The sequence below is a fragment of the Onychostoma macrolepis genome, chromosome 03 (assembly GCF_012432095.1).
Source record: "Onychostoma macrolepis isolate SWU-2019 chromosome 03, ASM1243209v1, whole genome shotgun sequence".
Lineage (NCBI taxonomy): Eukaryota > Metazoa > Chordata > Actinopteri > Cypriniformes > Cyprinidae > Onychostoma > Onychostoma macrolepis.
The window spans coordinates 48,442,404-48,458,835 of NC_081157.1; the positions used below are offsets into that span (position 1 = coordinate 48,442,404).

The window sequence follows — 16,432 nt, forward strand, 5'->3', positions numbered from 1 at the left end:
GACAGTGACCACGTGCTGATTCTGAACGCATCTCTCACTGACAAAGGAGTATACTTTAAAGGCTTGCGCACTCAACTGTTTCCAAAATGGAGCTTTGTGCTCGTGTATCCTACCTCTCTCATCTGGCACAAATCCAAATATTCCGTAATATTTCCATATTTGCGATGTAACGTATCTGAATGCGAAACTATTATTTAATGGCTTTGTACTTCAGTCGCGTTCCAACGGTGACACAGAGGAGGGTGCGCTGATGTTTGGTTCACTGTATTTTATTTTGATAAAGTACCAACTGTGCTGTCAAGTTAGCAATGCTGGAACTGATGTGTTTTGTGTGTGTGTGTGTGTATGTGCTCCGGCGCGATCACTTCAACTGTTTCCTTATACCAGCAGAATCAACTTTAAACAGTTATTGTCTTATAAATAATGCATCACTGTATAAAGGTATAAGTATAAGTGTATAACTGTATAAGTGTAACTTTTTTTTTCACACTAACATAAAATCAAGAAATCATTCCAATTTTATTTTTTATTTGTAGATCTAGAAAGTGTTGACGACCGTACAAAGTCTCATGCCATTTGGAAAAAGAGAACATTTTTTTAAAATTTAGCAAACTTCATTTGCGGGTCAAAAAGACCCCGAAGAACGCACAAGGGTTAAAGGGTTAGTTCATCCAATATTTGCTCAACCTCATGTTGTTACAAACCCTTTAGAATTAATTTTTGAAATACCAATTTTAAGGATAGTTCACCCAAAATATATAGATTTTTAAAGTAATATTTAAACTTTAAACAAGATTTTTAGCTGAAACTGTGGTCCTTGGTAATTGATATAAATCAATCAATGGAAATCGTCATTTCTGATAGTTAAAAAACATGCAAGTTTTTTTTTTTTCCTTTTTTTTTTTTTTACTCCAACTGATGGTAGCCATTGACTTGCATTAAATGAATTACCAAGAATCAGAGTTACAGCTAAAAATCTTTAATGTTCTACTGAAGAAAAACTCAGCGATGTTGGATGGCCTGAGGGTGTGGAAATTAACAGCAGATTTAAATTTTTCCGTGAACTTTTTTTTTTTTAATGGAACATCATGGGTTTCTGTCCCTCCATTAAAAGTCTATATTACCAAAATTTAAATAATCATTTTGAGGAGAGATAATTTAAATTTTTTGGTGGACTATTCATTTAATTAACTCCAGCAGTTGTAACAAATTGCTTAACATTATTTATGGTTATATAATGAGAAATTTCATGATTGTGCTCTTTCGTTGTTAGGACTCTGATGACGATTACGCATTCCACCACCTGGACATTGGAATCATCCTCATTGAGCATGAAGGTGATGTGCTCTCATCCTCTCTCCGTCTCAATCCAGCCTCATTGAAGATCATCATTGAAGGAGATTTTGTGATGGACAGTATTGAAGACTTGTCAAAAGCTATGTGCATTCTGTATGGACTTACGCTCTGCATCTCAACTGCCCTAAATCTATGAAGAACACATTCCAGATCATCCAACAGGTACTTCTCATGTTGGGCCACAGTGAACTAAAACCCAGGTTGCAAACTCTGAAAAATTGTCCTACAATGTTAGGAAATGCAAGAAGCTTCAATGAGAAGTCACTTGTGTTCTGCCGTACGAGACATTAAAGTGTATTCTGTCTCTGCATATTAGTGCTGTTAGTGCTCAGTTAATGCGTTCACACAATTCTTCAGCCAAGTTTAAAGTTACAGAGACTTGCCTCTGTTTTAATTTAAGCCCAGTTGTTAATGCACATCCAGGCATTCACAAGGGATATAGCATATATTCTTGAATACTGTGTTCATGTTTCTTCTACAAAATAGTTACAATTGTTAACAAGCTGTTCCAAAGCTTATTTTTCTTGTCTTGTGGCTGACAAGTTTTATGTATTGTCGTGCTACCATTTCTTTGGTGAACAATAATAATAAAAAAAAAAACATTGGTGCATTGACATCTGTTTTTCTTTTTTCCAATTTATATGAAACTAAATGTTTAATACAATAAATCTCAAAATCTATGTCTAATTACATGACATTACATAAATGTGTCATTACTTAAAAACATTTGTTAATGTTATTTGCTAATATATGTTTTTGTAGTTGTAACTTGAAATAGCTATTTTATACAACCTATACTGTGAACTAATGATTTTGAGTAAAGATTACTAATGTAAACCTGATTTGTCTACTGCATGAACTTAAGGTTCTATGTTAATACAACTGAACCGGTTTAGTTTCACCCTGTGTAAAAACTAAAATGGTTTCGTGCAACGGGTTTCCTTGCAAATTTCTAGTAAAGTCAACTAATCCGGGTTAAGAGTGTATGGTCTAATATTGGCACCCTTGGTAAATCTGAGCAAAGGTGGCTGTGGCAGCTGTCAGACATGACTGGAACTTCAAATGGGACTGTCTTCTATGGTCAGATGAAACTAAAAAAAAAAAAAAAAAGAGCTTTTTGGCAGTAAGTATGCCCACGGTTAAATATACTGCTGGATCTTTAATGTTGTTGGCCTGTTTTTCTGCCGGAGGTTCTGGACATCTCGTTCAGATGCATGGCATCATGGATTCTCTCAAATATCCAACAGATGAAAATGTTTAAAGCTGACTGACCCTGTTAGAAATATTATAATGGGCCATGGTTGGATCTTCCATTGGGACAATAATCCAAAACAAACATCAAAATCAACACAAAAATGGGTCACAAAATGAAGCTTTTGGCTGTCCCAGTCCTCTGACCTGAACCCTACAGAAAATGAGTGAGCTGAACTAAAGAGAAGCACTAACATGGAGCTGATATTCTGAAGGATCTGGAGAGATTCTGCAAGAAGGAATGGTCTCTGATCTCTTGTCAGGTGTTCTCCAAACTCTTCAGGCATTACAGGAGAAAACTCAGGGTTGCTATCTTGGGAAAAGGACATTGCAATAATTGGGTGCCAATAATTGTGGCCAATATGAACTAGAGAAAGCATTTATTTCACAATGAGATTTCCCCCCCAACTTCAATTTTGTGAATTTATTCTGACAAAAACCAAAAGGGTAAACAATGAAGATTTATTTTCACAGCCTCCTTTGCTCATATTTACCAAGGGTGCCATTATTAGTGGAGAGCACTGTACATCATTCTATCAGAACAGGAATATCAGAACAGCCTGATTTGAGAAATGGGATTTTAAAATAGGGATTAAAAAAAAAAAAAAAAAAACAGGGTGGATTTTTTATCATTATAGGATAGATGTGTACACACACTTCCAATACACATTTATGTTCAAACAACTTGTAAAGTGAATTTTGCATCCGATGACCCCTTTAAAAAGTAGCGAACACAACAAAACACAACAGATAATCTGCTTCCTGAAGTAGGTGAAATCTGATGAATTTGTGTGTAATGCTGATGAGCATATACGTGATGTATTCTCGGGGCGATGCTAGGTGCTACTGCCCAATAAAATGGCGTGATGGTATAAGGGCTTCAGATATTCATCACACCAAAGGTGTTCCCATAGCAAACACTATTGCAGCGTAAACGAACCTATGAAAGAGAACCACCACGGCATTCCGTCTCCATTGGCAACACACGATTTATGTCAATTGCAAGTGATGAAGCAGATAGAAATGAGTGCAGGTGGCGATTGCAACCGACATTGTAATTTTGTTTCTTTTTTTCTTGTCTTCAACACCTGGCTACTATTGTAAAATGTTGAGAGATTCAAAAAATAAATAAAATAAAATATTGATATATTCATCACTATTTCCTCTGTGCTGCGAGTTCTTCCTCCCTGCAAAATAATTAAACACAAAAACATTTACTGAGCTCTCCTGTCACCTTTATTTCTATAGGGCTTTATACAGTACAGATTGTGTCAAATCAGCTTTACAGTGTGTGCTGATAATGCAAGAGAACAATAGAGTCAAATAGAATCTGTGCAAGCAAGTCGACGATATTGCCAGAAATTAACTGTACTCAACTAAGTGAAAGTGACGTGACATGCAGCCAAATATGGTGACCCATACTCAGAATTCGTGCTCTGCATTTAACCCATCCCACACAGCAGTGAACACACACACACCGTGAACACACCTGTGGGCAGCCATTTATGCTGGGGGTTCGGTGCCTTGCTCAAGGGCACCTCAGTCGTGGTATTGAGGGTGGAAAGAGCGCTGTACATTCACTCCCCCACCTACAATCCTACAATTCCTGCCGGCCTGAGACATGAACCCGCAACCTTTGGATTATGAGTCCGACTCTCTAACCATTATGCCATGACTCCCCCACAAGCCAGGTGGGGAAGTCCACAAAACTACTTGAGGAAGAGTAAAAGAGTAGCCTATTTAAAAGTATGCATGAGTATTGAGTAGTGGATTCTACCCCCTCATAATAAACGCTGTACACTGCAATTTATACATTTAAAACATTTTGTACATTCTGTAATTCACATTACCTTGTTTGTCATAAAAAATGAAGAATATCTATCATCCAGCAGTTTTCATTTTGACTGCCAACTCATCAAAACAGCACAGAAATAGTATTCAGCTGAAGAAAAGATGAAAGTTATTCTCAGTACAATCATCCCCATTTAAATCATAAAGTTTGAAAAATAGATTTAAAATCATGTGTAAGGCCACTGAGACAGCATGCTGTTGTTGTACATAAATATTAATGTTTAGAACAGTGCAAATACAAACACCATTAGAAACTCACAGTTCAGCATCACACACCATGATATGGGTTACAACGAGAGCCCATTTCTCTCCAAAACGGTGCCAGTTTTAGTGTTTTGCAGTAAAGAAATAAGAATAACTAAACTAGATAGCCTAATTTATGTTACAATTTTAACATAAATGCACATTGTTCTAGAAGGATGGCATCATATCATACCTTTTACACATTTACTCAAATTGTTATGTTGATAAAACGATTTGTAAGGAAAAATGCATTAAATAGCGAAGTATTTCTGGGGAAACTTTTTCAAAAGAAAACACAAACGCACGTCTCTTTGCTGAGCCGTGGCGGGTAAAGTTTTCTATGCACAATTTGATTTGACGAAAGTCACGAGACCGATTACTATCTCTCTATCCAATCACATTAATGGATAAAAATAAAATTAAGATAAGCATGTAACGACCACAAACGGAGGAAAATAGCGGAGTAAAAGTACCGATACATCACTTAAAATGTACTCAAGTAAAAGTACACAATTTTTAAACTACTCAAAGTACAATTACTGATAAAAACTACTTAATTACTGTAACGTGAGTATTTGTAATTCCTTACTTCACACCCCTGATCTCACAGTACAAGTGATACATATATGCATTGTAAGAATTATAAAACTCATGAAACTCATAAGAAAACGCAATGATATTATTTATATGATGAAGCAAACTTATATACAGGAATACAACTTTGTGACAATGACTGCGTTTACATGCACACGAATATTGCGATTATTTCCAATAATCAGAGTAAGGACTTAATCGCATTATGATGTTTACATGTCAAGAGCAAAGCTCTTACTCCCGTTTACATGCAATTTCCATTATTCTTATTATTCGCTAAGAATTGTGGTTAATTTTTTTACTGCCATTATTCACATACCCCACTGGACAGCACAAATGATGGACTCAGAAAGAGCAGCGTTGGTCGCTGTTTTAATTTATTTACGTCTAATGCATAATGATTTTGTATGGCTGTATTCCATGCTTTTTCTGGATGAGGGTAAGGAACAGAGACTGCTGGCAGCTTGTTGTGTTTTCCTCAGAATGCGATGCTTTCTTCCCCTCCATCGTTTCTAATCTCCGTATTATTACAGGTGCGTGTCACATTATTCATGTCACAAGCACATGCGCACTTTGGTCAGAGCGGCCATACTGTGATTAAGGTGTTTACATGCCTGTGTATTTCGATTAAAATCGGCGTACGCCACCTATGTTAATACGATTATGCTTGCTGCGATTATGAGCTTAATCGTATTATTTAGATCGAAGTATTGCGTTTACATGAGGTAAAGATTAATCGCAATATTGCCAAAATCTCATCATAATCACATTAAGAGGGTGCATGTAAACGCACTCATTGTTCTTTGGGGAGGGACTCCATCTTTGAATTTATCTGAATCTCACAGTTGAATCTGATGCTTTTGAAGATGAAGACGAACTTTATTCACTGTGAAAACTTTAGATAGTTGCTGGTAATGACTGGTTAGGACAGACTTATCCAGATGATATTGTATTGTTTGACGCATTATTGCAGCATCAGACCTGAAAGTGCTGAATCTGAAGATGGTGAAAACTGTGATTGTTTTTTGTATCACGGTTTAGAGAAGATGATTGATTGAAACGCTTCCCACATGTAGTGCAGTGATACAGTTTCTCTCCAGTGTGGATCTTCTCGTGTTTTCAGATGTGTCAGATCTTGTCATAGTGTGAACATTTATACAGTTTCTCTCTAGTGTTTATCATCTGGTGCCGTTCTAAACAGTTTGCTGAAGTAAAAGTCTTTTCACACTCGAAGCACATATACTCTCTCACAGCAGTATGTATTTTCTGATGTTCTTTTAAATATTGTAGACATGAAAAGCTCTTTCCACACAAATGACATGAATATGGCTTCTCCTTTGAATGCACTTTCAGGTGATTCTTCAGGATTGAAGCTCTCAAAAATGTTTTGCTGCATTGATCACATGCATAAAGCTTCTCTCTAGTGTGGATGTTCATGTGATACATAAGGTGTGATGATTGTGTGAAACTCTTCCCACACTGATCACAAGAGAATGGTTTCTCTCCAGTATGAACTCTTATATGCTCTGTAAGGTGTTTTTTTATTGTGAAACTCTTCCCGCACTGATCACATGTGTACGGTTTCTCTCCAGTGTGGATCCTCTCATGTGTTTTCAGGTCTCCTGACCGACTGAATCTCTTGCCACAGTGTGAACATTTGTGTGGTTTCTCTCTAGTGTGGATGTTCATGTGTATCTTAAGGCTTGATGATTGAGTGAAGCTCTTCCCGCACTGATCACAAGTGAAAGGTTTCTCTCCAGTATGAACTCTCATGTGAAGCACAAGATGATGTTTGAATGAGAAAATCCTCCCACACTGAGTGCAGGTGAAAGATTTCTTGGCTCTTATTTGATTTAAATCTTTCTGTTTGGTTTGAGAGCAACTCAACGGTTTTTCTCCAGTTTTAGCATGATTTTTCTCCTCAACTTCACTCAATTCTTCATTCTCTTTGATTTCTTCAATCAACTCTGAAATAAAAGTAAAAATGATGAATGATTAACTCTTATGTAACAGTGTAAAGTAGACAATTGCTATACCAAAATTTGGTCATTTTGATGCATTTTTGTAAATTATATGTCCCTGAAACTCCCAATGAATGAGGTACATCGATATTCAAATTATTATTAGTATTATTTTAATACATTATACTCACAAATAACATGTTTCTGCAGGAGAACTATTAAATGTTTGATCAACTACACAATTATCGAACAATGTTATTGAAAAAAGTACCCTATTACAACAAATCTAAATCTGCTTGAAGCTTTATAACATCAGTATTATTAATGAAGAATAAACACCAACCTGTTTGCTCTTCAGCATCTTCAGTGTGTTTCATTCTGCAGGGTTTGTGGGAGGAGCTTCTGTGAATATGAAGTTCTGTGTGAAAGAAGCAGATTTGCCCATTTTTTTTGTTTAAATAATTTACTAATTTAAGCATTGATGTATTAGAAGCAGAAGAGACCAGAGCCTTACAAATACAAAGTATTGCCTCTTTGTAAATTACTATATTACTATATCAAAAGTAACAGTGTCAACACAAAGAGCACATCAATTTAAAATGCTCATTCATTAACACGTGCTAATTCACACATTCAATACAATGTAAATTCTTCCAAATATAAATAACAGTAAGAATGAAAAATTAAAGCATAAACACAGACATTTGATGACACCCATCTTCATTAACAATTACAGAAATAACTACACTATATGTAAATATAGTTTAAGTTTCTAACAACTACATTCAGAGAAATTAAAGTAATTAAATTATTAACACTTTGTGCAGTAATTGACAGTGATCATAAAATCTTCTTTAAACAGAAAGAGTAGCCTACTACAAAGGAAAAATTTAATATTTCCAGTCAGTGTATATAGTATAAATCTTGTCATATTTCTGTATAGATTTAAAATATCCCACGTGGCATTATATGAAGTATTTAGCAGTATCTGTTCTTAATTTTAACCATATAAAGTAACTATAACAAATTTAATCTATGAAATACAAATGTCACAAATCACGATGATCGAAACAATCATTTACACGAACACAAAATCAAGTTAATTTAACATGTTTTCCTCACATGCTAAGTGTTTAAATCGGCAAACACACAAACAGCGCTGTACTCGATGATAACATGGCAGAAACGTTACATAAACAAACCGCGTAAAGGGTATTTTACTATTAAACGTGAATACCGTGATCTGCTCACCTCTCCTCAGAAGACTCGACGCTGACTGAGTGGACGCGCGCGCTAGTGATGACGTCATCGCCGCGAGACGGGATCAATGGCAGATAATCAAAACGCTGAAGATTTGTTGTGTAGGCTATTCATCAGTGTTTTTACACTATAAACTGACGTGACAGACAGTGATTAACCCCATTCTTTTGTCTCTATACGACATTTGCATAGATGGGCGAACAAAATGTAAATGTAGCCAATTACATCTGCATTACATCTGCATTTCACTTGTCTATAATTTGAATTACATTTACGAAATAAGCCTGCAATAGCAGAAATAAGCCTTTTTGATGAAATAAAGATCCATGTTTAATAATATTGTCAAAATTAAATAATTGTAAAAAAACATTTTTAAAAGATTATTATTCAATTTATATATTCTAATGTCACAAATAATAATATCAAGGTTTACGGTATTTCACATGATTCTTTTGTAGTGTGGGTTTCGTGAAGAGTACTAAACATACATATGTGTGTCCTCCAATTTGACCCAAAATCTGATCAGTTTGTACATGAAATTAATTCATTCATCAACTTTACGCCAGGTTATCATACTATCATACATGTCACTTTCACTATCAGATCAATTTGATACTAAATTCCCCTCCCATCAGACACCTAGTGTATTGTTGTCCTTGCTATAAATTAATGTTCTGTTATAACGTAACATGTTTCCTCTTGTATGTGCACATTTAAAACACAATTTTCATGTTTTTTTTTATTCATTTTTTATAGAAAATAATACAATATCACAATAAATGTATTTCTTAAATATTAAATGTGATCTATTCAGTGACCAACTGGAATTTCACATCCAGCACACTCACTCTTTGAACAGTTGCAGCCTGGTCGCCTGCGCTACAGAGCACTGAGCACCAGAACGGCCAGTCACATGAACAGTTTCTTCATGAACATTTAACATTATTTGCTTAAAAATTGTTTTGTGTTTGATGAGAAATAAAACCAAAAGCTGAAGATGTTTTGTGGTGTAGGCTATTTATCAGTGTTTTTGCAAATATATGTGATCACTATAAAAGTAAATTAGGCGGAGTCCGGATGGGTTATTATTGGGACGGCAACATTTTGATGCGCAAGTGGAATTCGGTGACTAACGAAAACGCTAATTTGGCCCCTAGATATCAGATTGTATTACCTTCTGTAGTCCAGGCGGCTGTTTTAAAGTTAGCTCATGATCATAATAATAATAATAATAATAATAAATTTTATTTGTAATGCGCCTTTCTTACATTCAAGGCGCTACAACAGTATACAACAACAATAAAAGAAACAACACTACTCCATAATAGCAATCACAACACAACAACAACGCCAACAACAATAAGATTATAACTTAAAAGCTTCACTAAAGAGATGCTTTAAGTAATTTCTTAAAACAATCAAAAGACTGAGCATTCCTAATAGGACAAGGCAGAAAATTCCACAACCTGGGAGCAATACAAGAGAATGACCTCCCACCCATTGTTTTAAGTTTACAACGAGGCTGGTACAGAGTGAGAGAACCAGCAGAGCGGAGAGGCCGATATGGTGTGGACATTGTAACCAAAATTTCAAATATACTCCGGGGCCAGCCCATCTACTGCTTTATAGGTTAAGATAAGAACTTTAAAAATCAATATGTGATTTAACTGGAAGCCAGTGTAGTTGAGAAAGCACAGGAGTGATATGACTGCTGGATGATGTGTAAGTTAAAACCCAAGTAGCTGAATTTTGCACATATTGCAGCATCTTAATCAAAGAGAATTACAATAATCAAGCCTGGATGTTATAAAGGCGTAAATAAGCCTTTCTGCATCAGGCATAGAAAGAAACGGTCTAATACGTGCAATATTCCGAAGATGATAAAAAGCTAATTTAGTAACATTCTTAAAATGAGTGTTAAAAGTCAGCTGTGCATCAAAAATCACACCCAAATTCCGCACCTGTACAGAAGGGAGAATCTCGCACTCATCCACTGTAAATTTTAAATTATTATATCTTTTTACAGGAGTTGAAGTGCCAATCACAAGAACTTCAGTTTTTGAACAGTTTAACTGTAGGAAGTCCTGTTTCATCCAGACCTGTATTTCCAGTAAACAAGCAGATAAAGTTGAAAGTGCCTATGTAACATCAGGTTGAGTGCTAATGTAAATCTGGGTATCATCTGCATAGCAACGATAACCCAGACCATACTTTTGAATAGTCTGCCCAAGAAGCAACATATAAATGCTGAAAAGAGTAGGACCCAATACCGACCCCTGAGGGACGCCCTGCTGCAATGGAACAGTCTGAGATCTGTTTGTACCAGAATAAACAAATTGAGTGCATTCTGAAAGATTCAAACAATTTTAACCCTTTCAGTGAAGAGTTTAAAATATTCTAGCGGTCCCCCCAGAGTGAGTTTTTTTAAGGCAACGTTATTTTAGAACGTTTGCCCTTACTGTTTCCATGGCAACGCATCATGATTGTCACGTGACACCGCAGCGACAATAACACTGTATGATAGATGGATCGCTTTTATTTAGTTTTTCCTTTTTTATTTAATATATTCACAAACTTGCTTGTCTTGTCATGGACAATCTGATATTCTGATTCACAAATATGTGTAAATGAGTGTGTTTTGTCGTTTAAACACCTTTATAAATGATCTTGATCGTGATCTGTAACGTGAGATGGGCGCCGCCATGTTTGTTCGCGCCGCAGTTCAGAGAGTCCTGTCAGTCGGATTTACAGCATGTGAATTCATCAATTTCTCCCGAAATTGTAAGTAAGTAAGTTTTGATAAATATTTTATCAAAACGGGTTTCCTGTGGATGAGAGTCTGAAACAAGGACTGGTGGGAGGTTGTCCTACTCCGCTTCACAGTTGCCGAGTGAAAGGAGAGTTTTATAATGACAGGACACGCACTTATACAACATTTTATTCAAAAGGATGAACTGCTCGTTCCACGCGTTATATGTCATTACGCTATTTCTGCGTCATTGCACATGCGCAGTCCTTTCAGTTTCGGTTTTCAATCCGATCAAGTGTTTACATGCACGCTCAATCAGATTAGAAAAGGAATAAACCACCCCCTTCAATCCGATTGAAATTTCATTCCGATCGAGCTCAATCGGATCGATTAAGGTGTTTACATGAAGCCTTTTCAGTCCGATTGAGCCGTCAATCCGATTACAAACGTATTATTTGGTTGCATGTAAACGTAGCCACTGTCATCTATCTTCTACATGGGAGGAACATATGAATTCATGAAGGACAGTATTTGCTCGCTTGGCTAAGGCATTGTTAACTGTGAATCTGGCTAAATGCAAGTTTGCTAAAGCCACAGTTACATATCTCGGAAAACAAGTAGGTCATGGGCAAGTGAAACCAGTGAATGCAAAGATACTTGCCATAACAGTGTTTCCTCGAAGGTGATCGGGGTGCTGCAGGTAAGTGCTTTTGGGGAACATGCTGGGAGTGCTGAGATGCATAATAATTCCTTTGTTGTCTGTGGAATGTTCATGTTTTGAGTAAACTGTAAGTAAATAATGTGGGTTCAACATGTTGAAAACATACAACATTTCATGTACAGTACTTACAATGAAAAATACATGTCTTTGTTTTAGGATCACGGAAAAGGAAGAAAACAACTAAGCCACACTGTAAAAAGCAATTAGTTGAATTTACTTAGAAAACCTGTGGAAACTGATTACCTCAAATTTCTCAAGCAAATTAGTTAATCAATTTTGAGTTGATACAACTTTGCATATATAACTTGTATTTGTAGTGGTAACTAGAAAACTTGAGTATTCATAACTCAATCTAACAAGTTGAGCCAACTCACAAATTTAAGATAAGTTTAGTACAAACAAAACAGTTATCTTAACAAGTCTGCTTGTTCACATTACTAGAAAAATGTGTGGAAACTGATTACCTTAAATTTCTCAAGTAAGTTGTACTCAAAACTCTAAGTTATTAAAACAAAGACAGACAAAAGATTGTTGGCACAACACTGGAACATTTATTTGTTCCATAAAACAATGTTACTCAAGTCATGCCTTCAAATCAACACACATATTGCAATTTTGCACATACAGCACTAACAACAATCAACACAGTGAGCACAAGTTTAGTAATATATATATATATATATATATAAACAGTGTTCTAAAATGAACATTTTCTAAAACCAACCACTTAACACTGTTAAGCAAACTGCAAGTTTTCCAACAGGAAACAAAACCTATTCTTCAGTTTTTTAGTACTGAACAACTTTCCTATTCATTTTAAAGTTCTTTTAAAGACTAAACTCTATTCTAAGACCAGCTACTTAACATCGAGCAGACTGCTCATTTTCCAACAGGAAAAAAAAAAAAAAAAAACATTCTTCAGTCCTGATTACCATTTTCGTAACTGCAATGGTCAATTATGAACAAACTGAAAAATGGTCCATCATGGCACAACAATGTTACAGCAACAGGCGATTTTTCAGGGATTGTATTTTAGGTTTGAGAGACTTGTGCCCGAGTGACAGAATTACCCTTTGAATGAAATCAAACGTGTTCTTCAGTACAGCAGGATACTCTAAATTCAGAGCATAAATGAGCCCAAAAAGCAGGCACATTGCTTTGGGAAGGTTTCCCAGATCATCCACTACAACTGTACCCTCCAAAATGATCGCAGTGGATGTGTCATCAAGATGCAGAGAGTAAGGTATGGTTGCAGAGTCCTCAGGGATCACAGACAATATGCCGATTGAAATGCCGGACATCTCTCCTTCGTCATCACAGTCCTAAAAACATGAGCAGCATATGACAAGAATGAAGTGAAAATAAGTCACATCATACCTTAAGAGCATATATTCATGTTAAAAATATGCCAAACTAATTTATGAACAAATCACAAGCAGTAGCACCAAATAAATACAAAACAACAAAGACATAAATTAAAACTTAAACCACTGTTTTTGGGTAGTTCTAACAATAGTATTCAGGTACAGAAATTGAATAATCAAATGTAAAATAACACTGTATAGTCTTCACTACAGAAATTAAATATACATTGCCTGGCCAAAAAAAAAAAAAAAAAAACTTGCTGTCTGGATTTAAATAAGCAAATACCAAAGTGTTTGAATCATTGCTATGATTATTATATAACTGATGCAGTGTGTAGCTTTTCATTTCTTAAAGGGATAGTTCTCGTAGCTTCATAATATTGCGGCTGAACCACTGATGTCACATGAACCATTTTAACGATGTTCTTACTCCGCTTCTGTGCCTTGATCGTGGTAGGACCCTTGCTGTCTATGCAGGGTCAGAACGCTCTCGGAATTTGTGTTCCGAAGATGAATGAAGGTCTTACGGGTTTGGAATGAGGGTAATTAATGACTGAATTTTCATTTTGGGGTGAACTATCACTTTAAGAAATGAAAAGCTACACACTGTATCAGTTAAAACTTGTTTTGCTTAACATACAACATTACAGAAACATAATAATCACAGCAATGATTCAAACACTCAAGTATTTGCACTTTTTTTTGTTGTTGTTGTTTTTTGGCCAGGCAATGTATATTTAATTTCTACAGTATAGACTATACAGTGTTACTTTACATTTTATTATTCAGTTTCTGTACCTGAATACTATTGTTAGAACTACCCGAAAAACTTAAACCCGTTTATTTTATTTGTGCCTTTGTTGTTGTGCATTTATTTGGTGCAACTGCTTGCAATTTGTTTATAAGTTCTTATTTTATTACTGACTTTTCACTTGTCTTAATAAATGCTGAACTTGATTTTAGTTAAAATATCAATTATTTTCAATTTCTTTCTTTAAAGCTGCAGTCTGTAACTTTTTTTTTTGTGTGTGTTCAAAATGTACAAAATTTATATAATAAGCCAGTACATTATGAATCCATTTTCCAAACTGTGTTTTTGGTTTCTTTGCGCACAAAAAGGATTCTTGTAGCTTTGTTAATTTAAGTTTGAACCACTGATGTCACATGGAATATTTTAACAATGTCCTTGCTACATTTCTGGGTCTGGGAACATTTCAGTTACATTGCCGTCTGTGTAGGGTCAGGAAGCTCTCCGATTTCATCCAAAATGTGTTAATTTGTGGTCTGAAGATAAATGAAAGTCTTACGGGTTTGGAACAACATGAGGGTGAGTAATTAAATGACAGAATTTTTTTTAATTTTTGGGTGAACTATCCCTGTAAACTGCCATGTCAGAAGAAACACCCATGTCCATATATTTCAAGATTCATTGGACTCGAACTGTGAAAAAGTGGTTCAGTGAGCATGAGGAATCATTTTCATGTATGAATTTAATTGATCTTCACCCTATTGAAAGCCTTTAGGATATGCTGGAGTTGACTATATGGAGTTGTTTGACTCTCCCATTGTCATTACAAGATCTCGGCCAAAGATTAATGCAACTCTTGATGGAAATAAATGTTTCCTAACATTGTTGAAACAATGTCACAACGAAATCACAATATTATGACAGCTATAGGCGGCCCAATGAAATATTAGAGTCTGCAGGGTTTTTTTTTGGCCAGGCAGTGTAAAGTCAACTCAGCACATCCTGAAGACTTTCAGTAGGGTTAAGTTCAGGACTCTGTGGTAGCCAATCTCTCATAAACTGAGCCTGATGAATCTCATCATTATCATCTTGGAATATGGACATATGGAGTACTTCTTACATGGTAGTTTGAGAAATAAAAAGCTACACACCACATCAGTTAGGGATAAAATAATCATTGCCAAACATACAACATGCAAGGAACATCAATCACTGCAATAATGATTCAATTCTAAAATATTTGCTTATTAGTGACTTTTTTGACCAGGCAGTCAAAATTGGTTTAATTAGTTCTTGTTGAAGGGATAGTTCACCCAAAAATGAAAATTCTGTCATTAATTACTCATGTCGTTCCCAACCAGCAAGACCTTCGTTCATCTTCAGAACACAAATTAAGATATTTCTTAGATGAAATACCTCCTCTCTTTTCTGTCCTCCTTATCGGACTGTTATGTTTTTCCTTTATTCTTCCAACCTTTGTCTAAATTCCTAAATGTATTACCTCTTTTCTATTGTCTTTATGTTCTTACTCTCTTATCTAATTTATCTTTTTTCTCTTTCATTTTTCTATAAATTAATTTTTTATTATTAATTTAGTAAATTTACTTTTTCTGTATCCTCAATTTTTTTTAATCTTTCTTCATTACGTTTCCTATCAGGTCACAAAATTGGTTTAAGAAGTGTTTGCAACATATTAAATAGCCAGAATATCACAGACAAAGCTACTTACAAAACATGTCTTGTAAAAATCGGTCGGGTCTTCTCCAAGGAGGAGTGGAAGTCCATGAAGAACGGCTGTTCGCCTCCCAACGATGTCAGATTTCTGTAAAATTATGTAATATTGTAAAAAGTAAGAGTTAATAGCACTCATAGCACCAACACAACACAGAGCAAAAAAAAAACACCACAAAAGCAATAGTTGTTTTACCAGAAAAAGAAAATTATAATTAGTGTGTGTCTGTGTAGCTTACCTCATTTTCAATCTGTTGCAGAATCTTCTTAAGCTTACATCCAATGTCTCCCCCTTTGGCCTTGAAGATATCAATGAACCGTTGAGTGAATCGGTCCAGTTCTTGAAAGAATTCGGTTTGCAGGTTTTTGCCAGATATGCGACTGAACTCTGCTAAAATCTAAAAAAATAAAAAATAAAAAAATAAATAAAAAAAGGTAGGCCAGACTAACATTAATCACGTCACTGAAACATGCAAGTATGAATTAAACATCAACCTGAAAAGTGGTAAATGAAGTTGCATTTCAATTTGTATAGAAAATGTTTATGACAAAATAATATGAACACAGTACAAGAACTAGTGTTGTCAAAAGTACCCACACTCG

General features: G+C 35.4%; 1 protein-coding gene across 1 annotated transcript; it reads right to left on the bottom strand.

Annotated features, from left to right (window-relative positions):
- Positions 1-2,323: 2,323 nt before the first annotated feature.
- LOC131537112 (zinc finger protein 239-like) lies at positions 2,324-8,547 on the bottom strand. The gene is made up of 3 exons (XM_058770389.1): positions 8,508-8,547; positions 7,600-7,674; positions 2,324-7,262 (listed from the first exon to the last, which is right to left on the bottom strand). The coding sequence occupies exons 2-3, from the start codon at positions 7,631-7,633 to the stop codon at positions 6,424-6,426; spliced, it is 873 nt and encodes a 290-aa protein (XP_058626372.1). The 5' UTR covers positions 7,634-7,674; positions 8,508-8,547; the 3' UTR covers positions 2,324-6,423.
- Between the last annotated feature and the right edge of the window lie 7,885 nt (positions 8,548-16,432).

Bases quoted from the DNA above. Each gene is read 5' to 3' on its own strand.
- LOC131537112 (XM_058770389.1), bottom strand. From the start codon at position 7,633: ATGAAACACACTGAAGATGCTGAAGAGCAAACAG. The intron at 7,263-7,599 runs GTTGGTGTTTAT...CTTTTATTTCAG, and splicing joins AGATGCTGAAGAGCAAACAG to AGTTGATTGAAGAAATCAAA.